Source organism: Lithobates pipiens, unplaced genomic scaffold, assembly GCF_037356315.1.
Source record: "Lithobates pipiens isolate NorthernLeopardFrog02 unplaced genomic scaffold, aLitPip1_a1.2 Scaffold_8, whole genome shotgun sequence".
In the NCBI taxonomy this organism is placed as follows: Eukaryota; Metazoa; Chordata; class Amphibia; order Anura; family Ranidae; genus Lithobates; species Lithobates pipiens.
Genome location: NW_027507903.1, coordinates 591967297 through 591981027, shown reverse-complemented (window position 1 = coordinate 591981027; position 13731 = coordinate 591967297). Strand labels below are relative to the sequence as shown.

At 39.9% G+C, this 13731-nt stretch overlaps 1 protein-coding gene across 1 annotated transcript in view; it reads right to left on the bottom strand.

Annotated features, from left to right (window-relative positions):
• LOC143961240 (A.superbus venom factor 1-like) overlaps positions 1-13731 on the bottom strand; it is a 187617-nt gene that overhangs the window by 94814 nt on the left and 79072 nt on the right. Inside the window, exons 13-14 of the mRNA XM_077470475.1 lie at positions 10028-10231; positions 6876-7037 (exon numbers count right to left, since the gene is read on the bottom strand). Of these exons, the coding sequence (XP_077326601.1) occupies positions 6876-7037; positions 10028-10231 (366 nt within the window). The remainder of the gene's footprint in view (positions 1-6875; positions 7038-10027; positions 10232-13731) is intronic.

Genomic DNA, 13731 nt, shown 5'->3' with positions numbered 1-13731 from the left:
TGGGGTCTAAGGCTTCGTACACACGGTTTGATTGTTGTACAACCGAGCGTCAGATTTTTGTCAAAATCGTGTTTTTTGAACAAAATTCTATCCAAATTAATGGTATTTAGGGAGGGAATATTGATCATAGGGGGGGACTTGAATGTCCCACTAGATCCTAAGCTAGACACCTCTAATGGGAGATCCTTCGTTTCTGGGAGAATCAGGAAAAATATCCTTCGGAAATTAGATGAATCTCAATTGGTTGATGCCTGGAGGGCCTTTCATGCAGAAGAGAGGGATTTTACATATTTCTCAAACCCCCATCAACGATATTCACGAGTCGATTTCTTTTTATTGCCACAACAAATTCTCTCGTTAGTACTGGACACTCAGATAGGTATTATAACCTGGTCTGATCATGCACTAGTTATAATTAAGATCTTTTTGAAGGGTGCTACCCATAAGACACATTGGAAATGGCGGTTAAATGAAAGCCTACTGCAGTACCCTGAAATACGAGAAGATGTGGTTAAAGAAATTGACTCATATTTCCAAATTAATGATAATGGAGAGATTGATGTAGGGATAGTCTGGGAAGGCCATAAGGCAGTAATTAAGGGAATTCTAATAAAACATGGATCCCGAATAAAGAGAGTCAGAGAAGAACAGACGGGTCACTTATTGGAAAGGATAAGGGAAATAGAGATACAACATAAGATGACAACAGCGAAGGAAATGGGAATAGAATTAGCACATCTAAGAAGACAACTCTCTGATCTCCTGCGGTATAAGGCAATGGTGGCACTACAGCAAGGGAAGAGGTTAATATATTAATCGGGAGATAAATGTGGCAGGGTGTTGGCCAGAAAACTAAAAAAACAACAACTTCGTTCATATATACCTTATATTAAAACAAAAGGAGGTCTAAAATCTTCAATACCGAAAGATATCGTAGAGGAATTTAGAAAATATTATACTTCATTATATAATCTCCTGGTGCCTTCCCAGTCTTCTTCGTCATTAGAAGAATATCTTGAATCCTCACATTTAATGAGACTGCCGTCTCCGACATGAAGAAAACTTGAGTTACCAATAACAATAGAGGAGGTATCTACAGCAATGAAGATGATGAGGCATGGGAAGGCACCTGGTCCAGATGGATTCTCTCTGCAATATTTTAAAAGTTTCTTCCCATTACTAGCTCCATATATGGTCAAGACATTTAATGCATTAGGACAAGTTGCTTTACCCCCCGCAGAAGCATTGAGAGCACATATTGTATTGATCCCAAAGGAAGGAAAAGACCCATCAACTTGTAGTAGCTACCGTCCAATATCATTATTGAACACGGATTACAAAATATTCACAAAGATACTCGCGGCTCGCCTAGAACCATTTATGACGCAGCTGGTTCATTGGGACCAAGTGGGATTTGTTCCCACACGGGAAGCTAGAGATAGCACTATTAAAGTTTTGAACCTAGTTCAATATGTAAATCAGAGGAAGTTGCCGAGTATCTTTGTCAATACAGATGCAGAGAAGGCCTTTGATAGGGTTAGCTGGCCCTTTATGCTAGGAGTATTGAAACAGATCGGTCTGGGGGATCGAATGCTGGATTGGATAGCAGGAATATATTCAATGCCACAAGCCTTGGTGAAGGCTAATGGAATAAATTCAGAAAATTTTTCAATATCCAATGTGACACGCCAGGGCTGCCCTTTGTCTCCTATTCTGTTTGCGTTGACATTGGAGCCTTTATTAAATAGAATTAGACAGAACCCAGATATTAAAGGTATCCCCTTGGGGGATCAGGAATATAAACTTTCAGCCTACGCGGATGATCTTTTATTTCCACTTTCTAGTCCACAAATATCGCTCCCTAACTTACTAAGTGAGGTGGAGTGTTATGGTGCTCTGTCGAATTTTAAAATAAACTATAGCAAGTCGGAGGCAATGAGGGTATCCCTGGAGCGTTCCACCCAGAGGAACTTGGAGAATAATTTTAAATTTAAATAGACAACGACGGCTTTGAACTATTTAGGGTTACAGATTCCACCTAATTTAATAGATGTATATGCCCTAAATTTTCCACCTTTACTAAGGGAAGTTAGCATATTGCTAGATGAATGGAGTAAAGCCTCCCATTCCTGGTTCGGAAGATGTAATATTTTGAAAATGAATATAGTGCCAAAATATCTCTATTTGTTCCAGGCGTTACCTATCTCGATTCCACCCGACTTCTTTAGTAAAACTCGAATAGTGTTTGCAAAAAATTTATATGGGCAAGTAAACGGCCAAGGATTAATAGGAATTTGTTAACGCTATCTAAAGAGGTGGGTGGTATAGAGGCTCCTGATCTATATAATGATTATCAAGCTACCGAGTTAGGTAGAATTATTGACTGGTGCCGCCATAGAGATAGTAAAAGATGGATTGCCTTGGAACAACATATCAGCTCTATTCCCTTAGGCACAGCTATATGGTGCCACGCAGCGCTACCCTCCATATTAAAAGTACGTCCTTTAATAGGACCTACCCTTCGTATGGGTGCTAAGTTTACTCGGATCCCCAAATTTTCATCACCAGATTCCCCTCTGTTTCCTATTTTGGGGAATCCAAATTTCCCTCCCGGTTTGGTATCAAGAATATTTGGGAAATTAAAAAAGAAAGGATGTTTCCAGGCCTCACACTTTCTGAGGTTTGGTAAGTGGCCATCAATAGAAATGTTAACGCGACTAAGAGGACAATACGAATTATCCTTCTGGCAGGCGTTACAAGTTAAAATATTTTCTTGAAACATTGGGACCCGCTGAAGGGTATGGTCGACCACTCACTAAGTTTAAGTGAACCTCTCTCCCGTATTATCTCTAAGATATATGCGTTATTAACAGCACCTTCTGAGGATTTTGGTATATCGAGTTTAGATAAGTGGGAAAGGGACCTTGAACAAACTTTTACACCACCCCAATGGCAGAAAATAATACATTTACATTTTAAATCATCTGGATGTACTAAGATACAGGAATTAAATGATAAAGTACTAATGCGTTGGTATTACACCCCGTCTCGAATTAATAAATTCTCTACAGAAATGTCGGATAGGTGTTGGAGGGGGTGTAAGGAGAAAGGCACCATAGCCCATATTTTCTGGTTTTGTCCAGAAATTAGACAGTTTTGGCAAGAAGTTCAGAGAATTTCTCAATTATTTACTGATTACCAGATCCCGGAAGACCCAGCTTTTTTCTTATTACAATGCTCACAAATTCCTTTAGAGAGATATAAGATCTCAATGCTATGCCATTTGGTGAATGCAGCCAAAAGCTGCATCACCATATGTTGGAAAGAACCAGGGACACCTCGAATCTCTAATTGGTTAAATAAAGTAAGAAGAATTGGGATCATGGAAAAATTGATCCCTATTTCTTTGGAGGAAAGGGAATGTCTATGGCAAGTTTGGGCTCCATGGGAGTCATTTTTACAATCAGAGGAAGGGAAAGGGCTGATTGGAGAGGAATTAGAGGAATAGCTAGTAAGTGATGTGGCACTGCTCCCCCTGTCGGTAGGGGCAATATATTTATACCTATTTATTTGATTTGGGATTCCATGTGTTTTTTTTTTTTTCTCCTCTCCTTGGTTCTATAAGTCCCTCACGGGATCTAGGGCCTTGGAGCAGAGGGTTGTTGAGAGAAATTGTTATTGTAATGCTAGTTGTTTATAAAGAAAAACATTTTTTTGGCAGGAATGTACTGTGCTTCATTGGTTAAAATAATACGTTTTTGTTTTGAAAACTGATTTGATAAGTTGTTCTATGTAATTATTTTTAGTGATCTTTGTCATGTATTCCTGCAGAGAAATAAAGCATTTAAAAAAACAAAATCGTGTGCGCAGGATCTTGTCTAGCTTACGCAAATTGCCGTTTGACAAACACAAACGTAGTGACGTACTATGAGAGTATAAAGAGGAAGTTAATTTCTCAAGCTCCACCCTTTGGGCCCCGTCTGCTAATTTCGTGTTAGTATAAGTTCGGTGAGCGTTGATTCGCAATTTTCAGATCGTACAAAACAAATTGCCTTTTATAATTAATTTGGCATAACTACATCAGTATCACCAGCAAAATCACCAGCAAAGCAGCTTCATTATTATCCCATTAAAGAAGATGAGATGTGCGCTGCATGTCGACATTTCATTAGCTGGCACGTCACGAATGTTAATTCTAAATTAGGATTGGTACTTTACAAGACGGAACTCTTCCCAGACGTTCCTTCATTCCGAGCATGCGTGTTTGTACGTTCAACTTTCTTGTGACGATTTCTGTGCTAACCATCCGAAAATCAGATGTTGAGTTCACATCCAACAAAAATTTTATAGCCTGCACATCCAGCTTTTGTCTGATGTAAAAGTCAAATTGTCTGTCGAAAGCACCATACTAACAATCCGAAAATCCACAGACAAGTAAGGTTATCAGGGCAAACTTATACGCAAACTCTACGTGTTTCATGGCCTGTTGCCAGGAGTTGAATGCCTTTCCATTCTTTCAAAGATAATGGATAAATTGTTAAATTATCTATAGGGATCCACTACTCCCCATAGATGGGAAAAAGGCAAAGAGGAAAAAGGAAAAAGGAAAAAAAAAGAATAAAGAAAAGAAGGAACACTTTCAGTATTACTTACAAAGCAGTCCATAAATAATGGCCAGCTCTAGGGAATGGGATAGAACTGTGGCCCGGCATATATGGTCCCAATGTATTATTTTTATATATATTGATTATTTATGACTACATTTATGTATCATAAATGTTTCACAGTTATCGGTTTTATTATGCTTATTATTATCATTATTATGAATTACCCTTAGGGGATTGTGACATTCAATTTACTCATGCTTACTCCATACATTATTATGCACATCAACATGCATCATGTAAAGTCCCAACCCCACTTCTTTTCATTTTCGCATAACATTTAGGGATGGAGGTATGCTATTGTTGTTATTCTAGGTTGAGACAGGTCACATTCATTTCTAGTTTTCTCCAATGCTCTAGAATCCAGTTGTGGTGTCCTTTACATCATCCGACGCTTTGCATTGCACTTGGTGATGTAAGGTTTGGATGCAGCTGCTCGGCCATAGAAACCCATTCCGTGAAGCTCTCTATGCACTGTTGTTGTGCTAATCTGAAGGCCTCAAGTTTGGAGGTTTGTAGCTATTGAGTCTGCAGAAAGTTGGCAACTTCTGCGCACTGTGCACTTCAGCATGCGCTGCCCCCGCTCTGTCATTTTACGTGGCCTACCATGGCTGAGTTGCTGTTGTTCTCAGTTGCTCCCACTTTGTTATAATACCACTAACAGTTGATTGTGGAATATTTAGTAGCAAGGAAATTTCACGGATGGACTTATTGCATAGGTGGCAACCTATCACGGTGCCATGCTTGAATTCACTGAGCTCCTGAGAGTGACCCATTCTTTCACAAATGTTTTGTAGAAGCAGTCTACAGAAGAATTACATCCATGTGTCCTAAAAGAGCTGAGCTTTGTTATTTCTAATTTTTTTTCTATATTCTTTCAAAAATTTTGAGACTTTAATTACTTGTTCAGTACCAGCACATTGGCAAAAGGCCAAGGTGCTGCCTATACCTTAAAAGGATCAGTCTTTACTAAGTAACCACAGACCTTCCAGTACAAATGCCCTCTGCTGAAATCCCCCTCCCAGCACAAATCTTTCCCAAACATCTCAATTTAAGTCCTCTCTATCTCCCTTGCTGCACCCCCCCCCCCCACACACACATAAAGCACCCTCTTAGCACACATTCCCACCCCTAAAATCACCCCTCAAAGCACAAATCCTCCCCTTCTTAAAATCCCATCTCCCAACACAAATCCCCCGCCCCCATGTCCCTTCCTAGCACAAATGCCCCCAATCATCCCTACTAGCACATTCCCCTTCCTATCACAAATTCCATCCCTCCCACAAAAAAATCCCCCTTTGAGCACAAATCCCCCTCCCAAATCTCTGATTCTAGCACAACCCCCCCCCCCTTAAATTTCTCCTCCAAGTGCAAATCCCTACCAATATTCCCCTTCTAGAATAAATTTTACCCTTGTCACCTCAAATTTAGCTCCCTAGTAAGGATGGGCTCAGTCATGTTCGCAACTCCACATGCCCACGCCCATCCGGAAGCTTACACTTCACCATGCTAATAACAGGCAGTGAGACATTTCCCAATCCGCAGCTGCAGAGATCAAGAAATGTCTCAGTGCCTGTGATTAGTGCTGTGCAGTATAAGCTTCCTGGTGGGCTCTGGCACGTGAAGCCACGAACACGACTGAGCCCATCCTTACTCACTAATATAAATAACCCCCATCATCCATACTAGAACAAATCCTCCCCAATACCCCTAACACCCCCAAATCCCAATACTAGAACAAATTATCCCCCCAAAACCCCTAACACCCCCAAATCCCCATTCTAGAACAAATCCCCCCCCCAATACCCCTAACACCCCCAAATTCCCCCCCCCCCGCAAATCACCCCGTCTATCTTAATAGCACCTACATGACCTAGAAATAATTATCCTCTTCCTCCCCTCCTAGCACAAATACTTTCATCCATCGTCACCACAGATATTTAGTACTCTACTTCCCACCAGTGTGTCCCCGGTGCTCCCCTCCTTGAAACACACAGACCTCAGATACAGCATGGCACAGGGTTGTGTGCTGTCCTTCTGCCTAGGCTCTTCCTTATTTTGACACGCAGAGCTGAGGAGAAGCCTAGAGGAAGCAGATTTCTAACCTGTTACTACTCCTGTCAGATTGTCCCCTGCGCTCTTGTGTATGGTTTACTGCTGAAAATACTAGTTGAGCCTGTCCCACTTACACCAATTACACATTAAACTTACCTTGGTCTGGGACATCCTATACTTCCCATTCATAATGTAAGCTCCTTTATCTACGGCTACTAAGCCCACACTGGCCTTGTGGTCAGCTTCCAGTCTAAGCCTCATAGAACTTCCTGGATTTTGATCAGCATTGTCCCGATCCCTTTCACCTGATATCTTCAGCTGAGACACAAAACACATTTTATCAATATATTAATACATTTACCAAATTCCTGTTATCATAGAATCAATAATTTGTTAAAGTCAATCTAACCCCTAACTGGTATAAATCTTAGTTTGTTAAAGTATTGTGTGTGTTCTAAAAAAAATGAATGTCTTTGAAAATGAATTATTATTTGCACCTTTTTGCTCGTGCTTATTTTTTAGTACTTTTAATCTCCTCATGCCTCTTTCAGACAATTTTTGTCTACATGCACTCACTCTGGACTGATAGTGACCAAGGTGAACCACCTATATAATGTGTGCAAGCAAGACTCACCACAAGGGTGAATGTGACAGGGTGACAACCAGTGGAGGCTGGACCCCCAGAATTCAGTCATAATTTTCACTCTGAAAGTATTGATTATTTGGACAGAACATTAACAGGACACATTGATAGTGGTAGGGTGACTACTAAAACCTTTAGAAAACAATAAACTGGGGCAAGTAACCTTTGCTCGCTCCGAATTGTCACCCTTCTCATACTATACAAGCATTATCAGTGGGGGAATTTGTGCTAGCTAAAAGGAATTGCTCTGATCATGAAGGCTTTGTGAAAGAATGCAGTGTGGTTTCAGAAAGATTAACCGCTTCAGCCCCGGAATATTATACCCCCTTCCTGACCAGAGCACTTTTTGCGATTCGGCACTGTGTCGCTTTAACTGACAATTGCGCGGTCGCGTGACGTTGCCCCCAAACAAAATTGACGTCCTTTTTTTTCCTACAAATAGAACTTTCTTTTGGTGGTAAATGATCATCTCAGTGGTTTTTATTTTTTGTAACAATTTTGAAAAACACAATATTTTTTACTTTTTGCTACAATAAATATCCCCCAAAAATATATACAAAAAAAAAGCTTTCCTCATTATAGTCTGATATGTATTCTTCTACATATTTTTTACATATAAAAATTGCAATAAGAGCTTATATTGATTGGTTTGCATAAAAGTTATAGCATCTACAAAATAGGGGATAGTTTTATGGCATTTTTATTATATTTTTTTTTAACTAGTAATGGTGGCTATCTGCGATTTTTATCGTGACTGTGACATTATAGCAGACATGTCGGACAATTCTGACACATTTTTGGGACCATTGGCACTTATACAGTGATCAGTGCTATAAAAATGCATTGATTACTGTAAAAATGGCACTGGTAGGGAAGGTAGGGAAGTTCTAACTGAAGGGGGGGGGGACTGTGTAGGGGAAATGGCAGATCGCTGTTCATACTCTGTATGCAGAAGAGTAAAACTCTCACCTCTTTTTCTACAGGCAAAACACACACTCTCAAACATTTTATTAACTGCAGTTCCAAATCAGTGATCTATGTAGTAGTGAAATGTAGTGCCCATCAGATACAGTATGTGGGGTGTACCATTCGTCATTTACGAATCAGGGTTTCAGAACATTACAATGACACTGCCAATCCAAATGCTAAAAACATTTCGAATGTATTGAAACATTTCAAGCCAGTGCATGGAGGTAACCTTGACACCTTTTCTTTCTTCGGTCTAGAACAAATCAAACAATCTACGAGGGGGAGGGGGGACACCCATCGCACCCTGCTCCAAGGAGAGGTGTGGTGGCGTTACATACTAAGATGGCATTGGGTATGAATAACAGGATGGATGTTAGCCTGTTTTTGAAATAAGTCTTTGAAATATATTATTTATTTTGTATTGCAATTTCTTCCACTGTTGCACCAGTGGGACTTTAATGGTTGACATCTTGTGTTTCCTGCTTAAACCCCCTGTCACATGTGATCACCTGACCCATGTTTTGATCATCTCCATTTGTAACCAATCAATGAGATTATTTTTTAATTAAGCTAATACTGCCCCTCTCATTGTAGGATCGTTGTTCCCTTATATATACCAATTTTTAATGTCATATTTTTATGCTATGATGAAGGCTTAGGCCAAAATGCATCAGCTGCTGATGTTACTGCTATAATGCTATAATAAAGTTTTTTATGGAGAAGTTGTTGAGTTGCCGGTTTGTACTTGTTATAGATCCAGAGCAGAGAACTGTGACTGCTCTCTGCTTGGGGAGCTGTCAGACCCTAGCTATCGGCAGTGTTCAATCGCTCGGTTTTCAGTGTTAGCCCTTGTACACACGGTCGGAGATTCCGACGGAATGTGTCCTATCGGACCATTTTGTCGGATATTCCGACTGTGTGTGGTCTCCATCGGACTGTTTCCGTCGGAATATCCGTCGGAGCAACTTTTCCAGCTTGTCGGTAAAATTTTCCGACAAAATGCTCCGATCGGACATACTCCGATCATGTGTAGCCTACTCCGACGGACAAAGTGCCATGCATGCTCAGATCAAATTCCTAGACCAAAGTTATTGGCTACTAGCCTGAATGTAGTCCCATTGTAACGAAATAACGTCATCACGTTATGTACAATCGGATTTTCCGACAACTTAGTCCGACCATGTGTATGCAACATCACTTCCGGACCTCTTCTGGAATGAATCCATCGAAATTACTCTGACGGATTTGGTTGTCGGAATCTCCGACCGTGTGTACAAGGGCTAAGAGGTAAAACCCATTCTAGATCTCGAAGATCTGAATCGGCACTTAAACATCCTTTCATAATCCGATCGGTTGTGTCCATCCTGCAGGAGGGGAGTTCTGCATCCACCAAACTAAGTATGATTCTAAAAAAAAAAAACACATACTTTTAATTTTAATGGACCTTGGTGCTAGGATTTAGCTAAGGGCTAAACTGGGGTTTAGATTGACACATATACGTAGGCAACAAAACATGTACAATTTTTAATGCTGAAAACATTTGTGTTGATAATCCCTCATGAAAAACATCACACTATTTTTTCAAAGCAGAAGAATCATTTTTTAATGATTTTCAATTTGTCAGAATGATTTGATGACCTGCTAATATTGGGTCAAATCATTATGATCTCTAAATTGATTCCTGAGACGTTCTTACCGTTCCCATACAGGTATCTGCCACATCTACCCAGACAGAGTCAGCCACGATCTCACTGACTGCTCCAGTTGTGACCACATAATAGGCCAATATGCGGAAGGATGGAATGAATTCTGGTGTTATTTGTAGCACCAAAGTCACAAGGTATTGGCTTTGTGATCTCTCTAGTCTTCCAGTTCTCATTATTCTACCTTTGTTTAGTATCTGTAGGATGACAAAATACATAATCAATTTCTTTATTTAAATTCAAAATCACAAAGATATTGAGAAGCCTAATTTCACATATTTGTACAGATTGTTTAACTACAAACTCATTGTATGATTTCTTTTATTGTATTATTCTCAATAAAATATTTGAAATGGAAGAAAAAAAAATCAAAATCACGAACTAGAAATCTGATTAAAAAAAGCTTGTAGAATGAAAATTAGGACCTCTCACTTTTCCCCATGGGGACTTTAACTACTAAAGTCACACTTGGGCCCTCTCATCTACCTGCTGGTCCTCACTGTTTGTCATGAGACTTACCATTTTAGCGTTCAACCAACAGTGAGGTGAAGGCTCTAGTTATCCTGTCTAAGCCCTTGTACACACGGTCGGAGAATCCGTCGGAATGTGTCCTATCGGACTGTGTTGTCGGATAATCCGACTGTGTGTGGTATGCATCAGACTGATTCTGTCGGAATATCCGTCGGACCCAATTTTCCAACTTGTTGGAAATATTTTCTGACCAACTGGTTAGATCGGACATACTCCGATCATGTGTAGAGAATTTTGATCGGACCAAGTGCCACGCATGCTCAGATCAAATTCCTACATCAAAGCTATTGGCTACTAGCCTGAACGTAGTCCCATCGTAATGAAATTACGTCATCACGTTCTGAATGATCGGATTTTTCGACAACTTAGTCCGACTGTGTGTATGCAACAGTTTCAGACAAGATCCGACGGGCAAAATCTGATGGACAAAATCCGACGGATTTGGTTGTCGAAATCTCACACCGTGTGTACAGGGGCTAATAGTTAGGTGAGGCTCTAGGACCTTGCTCTTCATTCTTTTAGGTCATTTACCAGCTTAAAAAAATTGGTTGCATAAATTATCAATATGAAATCCACTCTAATAAAAAAAAAATGTTGCATTCTGTGTCCCCATTGTTGAGATTTCCCTTCACTTCCTGTTCTGCCTGAAACCTATCATAAAGGATAGGAAGTTGTGAAAAATCTCCACAATGGAGCACCAAGTGGAGATTAGCGGTTTTGGCCAACTATGAGTTTGACTCAAACTCAGGCTGTTGGCAGTTCATCAAAATGGTGAATACTCATAACTAGATGCTGGAAAACGAACATACCCCCAACATTGACTGAAGTAATTACACTAGTTCACTCTCATTACGCATATGAATCAATCCTATCAAAAAGAATACCTTTGTATTCTAAAATCCATAATCTGTGGCACCCCTGGTCACAGTGGTATGCTCAAATTGTTACTCTGTAATTTTCTGATAACACTCACATGCACTCGATTCACATCGATCGATACTTCAAGCTTACAGTAGCGCCTCTCTACCTCCTTCCACTCTCCTTCCTTCCCCTTTACCTCTCCACCACTCTTTCATTTTAATTTAACCTACCTTATCTCTAAACCTCCCTACTACAAAGTTGCATACAGTTCAAGTTAAGTACATACACTTTACTAGGCTCACTCGAGGTACTGAGAGTAATGTAGACATATAACAGTTCATTCATAACCTCACACCTGATAGTTCTACAGTATACAATGAGGTATTATCACCATCTTCTGATAAGAGTTGTTAATGTTACTCTAAATTGTTAAATACTTTACTTTTCAAATCACTACTAATTCATGGACGGTGGTGTTCCATGTTCCCCAGGACACAGTTTGAGCCCATTTGGGATGTCTGGGGGTACTGGATAACGCACTGCCTTACCTTCAACATCTGTTATAGATATGATCTCTAAACCTTGAATGTAAACTACATCTTATCATGTACTTTAAACAACTTGTACAGTAATTCAAGTATGATCTATGACATTGTTTGTTTGTACCTCTTCTTCTATTTTTATTAAAAATTATTGAAACAAAATGGTGAACTAAAAGGCCAGATTTAGGAGGGGAGCTCTCATTTGCAACAGGAGTTCAGTGGGAGAGGATTGTTGTGATGATATTCAGTGACTGGTGATGGATCTATATAGCTGGTTGAAATTATTGAGGTTTGATTGACATCAGGGGCAACATTTATGTATTTACTTACTATTTAAACGCTTGCTAAGTTTTATGAAGAAATTACATTTTTTTTTACAGAATATGTTTTATAACAGAAAGTTGAAATGTATTTTTTCAAAACTTTTGCTCTTATTTGTTTATAAAAAAAAAACACAGAGGTGATCAAATATCACCAAAAGAAAGCTCTATTTGTGTGAAAAAAAAAGAATATAAATTTAATTTAGGCACAGGGTTGCATGGCCGAGCATTTTCCAGGTAAACAGCAGAGTGCTGAATAGCAAAAAAATGCCCTGGTCATGAAGGGGGAAAAACCTTCCAGAGGTCAAGTGGTTAATCAAGGTTTTTTTTCTAAAGTATGTGTTTACTTACTATTTCATTCTTTTCGTAATGAATAACAAGGTGTAGTACCCCTTACTTATTCACGTAGGGGGTGAAGGCTGGATATATTGGAGCCTCCTTCTCTTCCAGATTCTGTTTGTCTCCCCACAGACCCCCACATCCATCAAATCAGAGATGTAGGATTAGGCCCCATCAAAATAAATACAAGCTGCGGCTGGACCAGAGTCTTGTAGAGTGGCAGAATTATAGTTTTACCTCTGGAGTAGGTCCCCTTTTTAATGCATGCTAATATTCTGCAGGTTTTGCTTACAGAAGCTTGGAATTGCATGGCATTGCTGAGCTTGTCATCTACTACAAAGGGGAACTTTGCAGACTCTGATGTAAAAGGGAACTCTGTGAACTCTAATGTAATGCTGATGGAAAGGGGACTCTACAAAACCCGATTTACTCTAACGTAAAGAGGAATTCTGTCGACTCTAATATAAGGGGGAACTCTGCGGATGCTGATTTAAAAGGGAAACGTGTGGATTCTGGTGTAAGGGGAAAGGCTGGTGACTCTGATGTAAGGAGGGAATTCTCTGAAGATTCTAATTTAAGGGAGAACTCTGTGGCCTCTGATGTAACTCTGATGTAAAGGGTGCTCAGCAAACCCTGATTTAAGAGGGGGGCTCTAATGTAAAGAGGAATTCTGTAGACTCGAATATAAGGAGGAATTCTGTGGACTCTGATGTAAAAGGGAAACATGTGGACTCTGGTGTAAGGGGAAAAGCTGGTGACTCTGATGTAAGGAGGGGAGATTCTGATTTAAGGGAGAACTCAGTGGACTCTGATATAAAGGAGAACTCCTATGTAAGGGGGCATTCTGGTGTAAGGGGGAACACTAGGGACTCTGATGTAAGGAGGGACTCTGGGGACCTTGACCTATAGGGAAATGCTGGGGACTGTAAATAGAAGGTTCATCCTGACTGCTGCATTCTATATGCTGTTTTAATACTTACTCCTAACCTGCACTCTATACATTATGTAGTACATTACATAGTCCTGACCAAGGTGTTCATTGTCTCCAACAGTTGCTGGTTTTATTGAAGTTCTTCTTTAAGGTAGGCTCAGTCAGACAAAGGT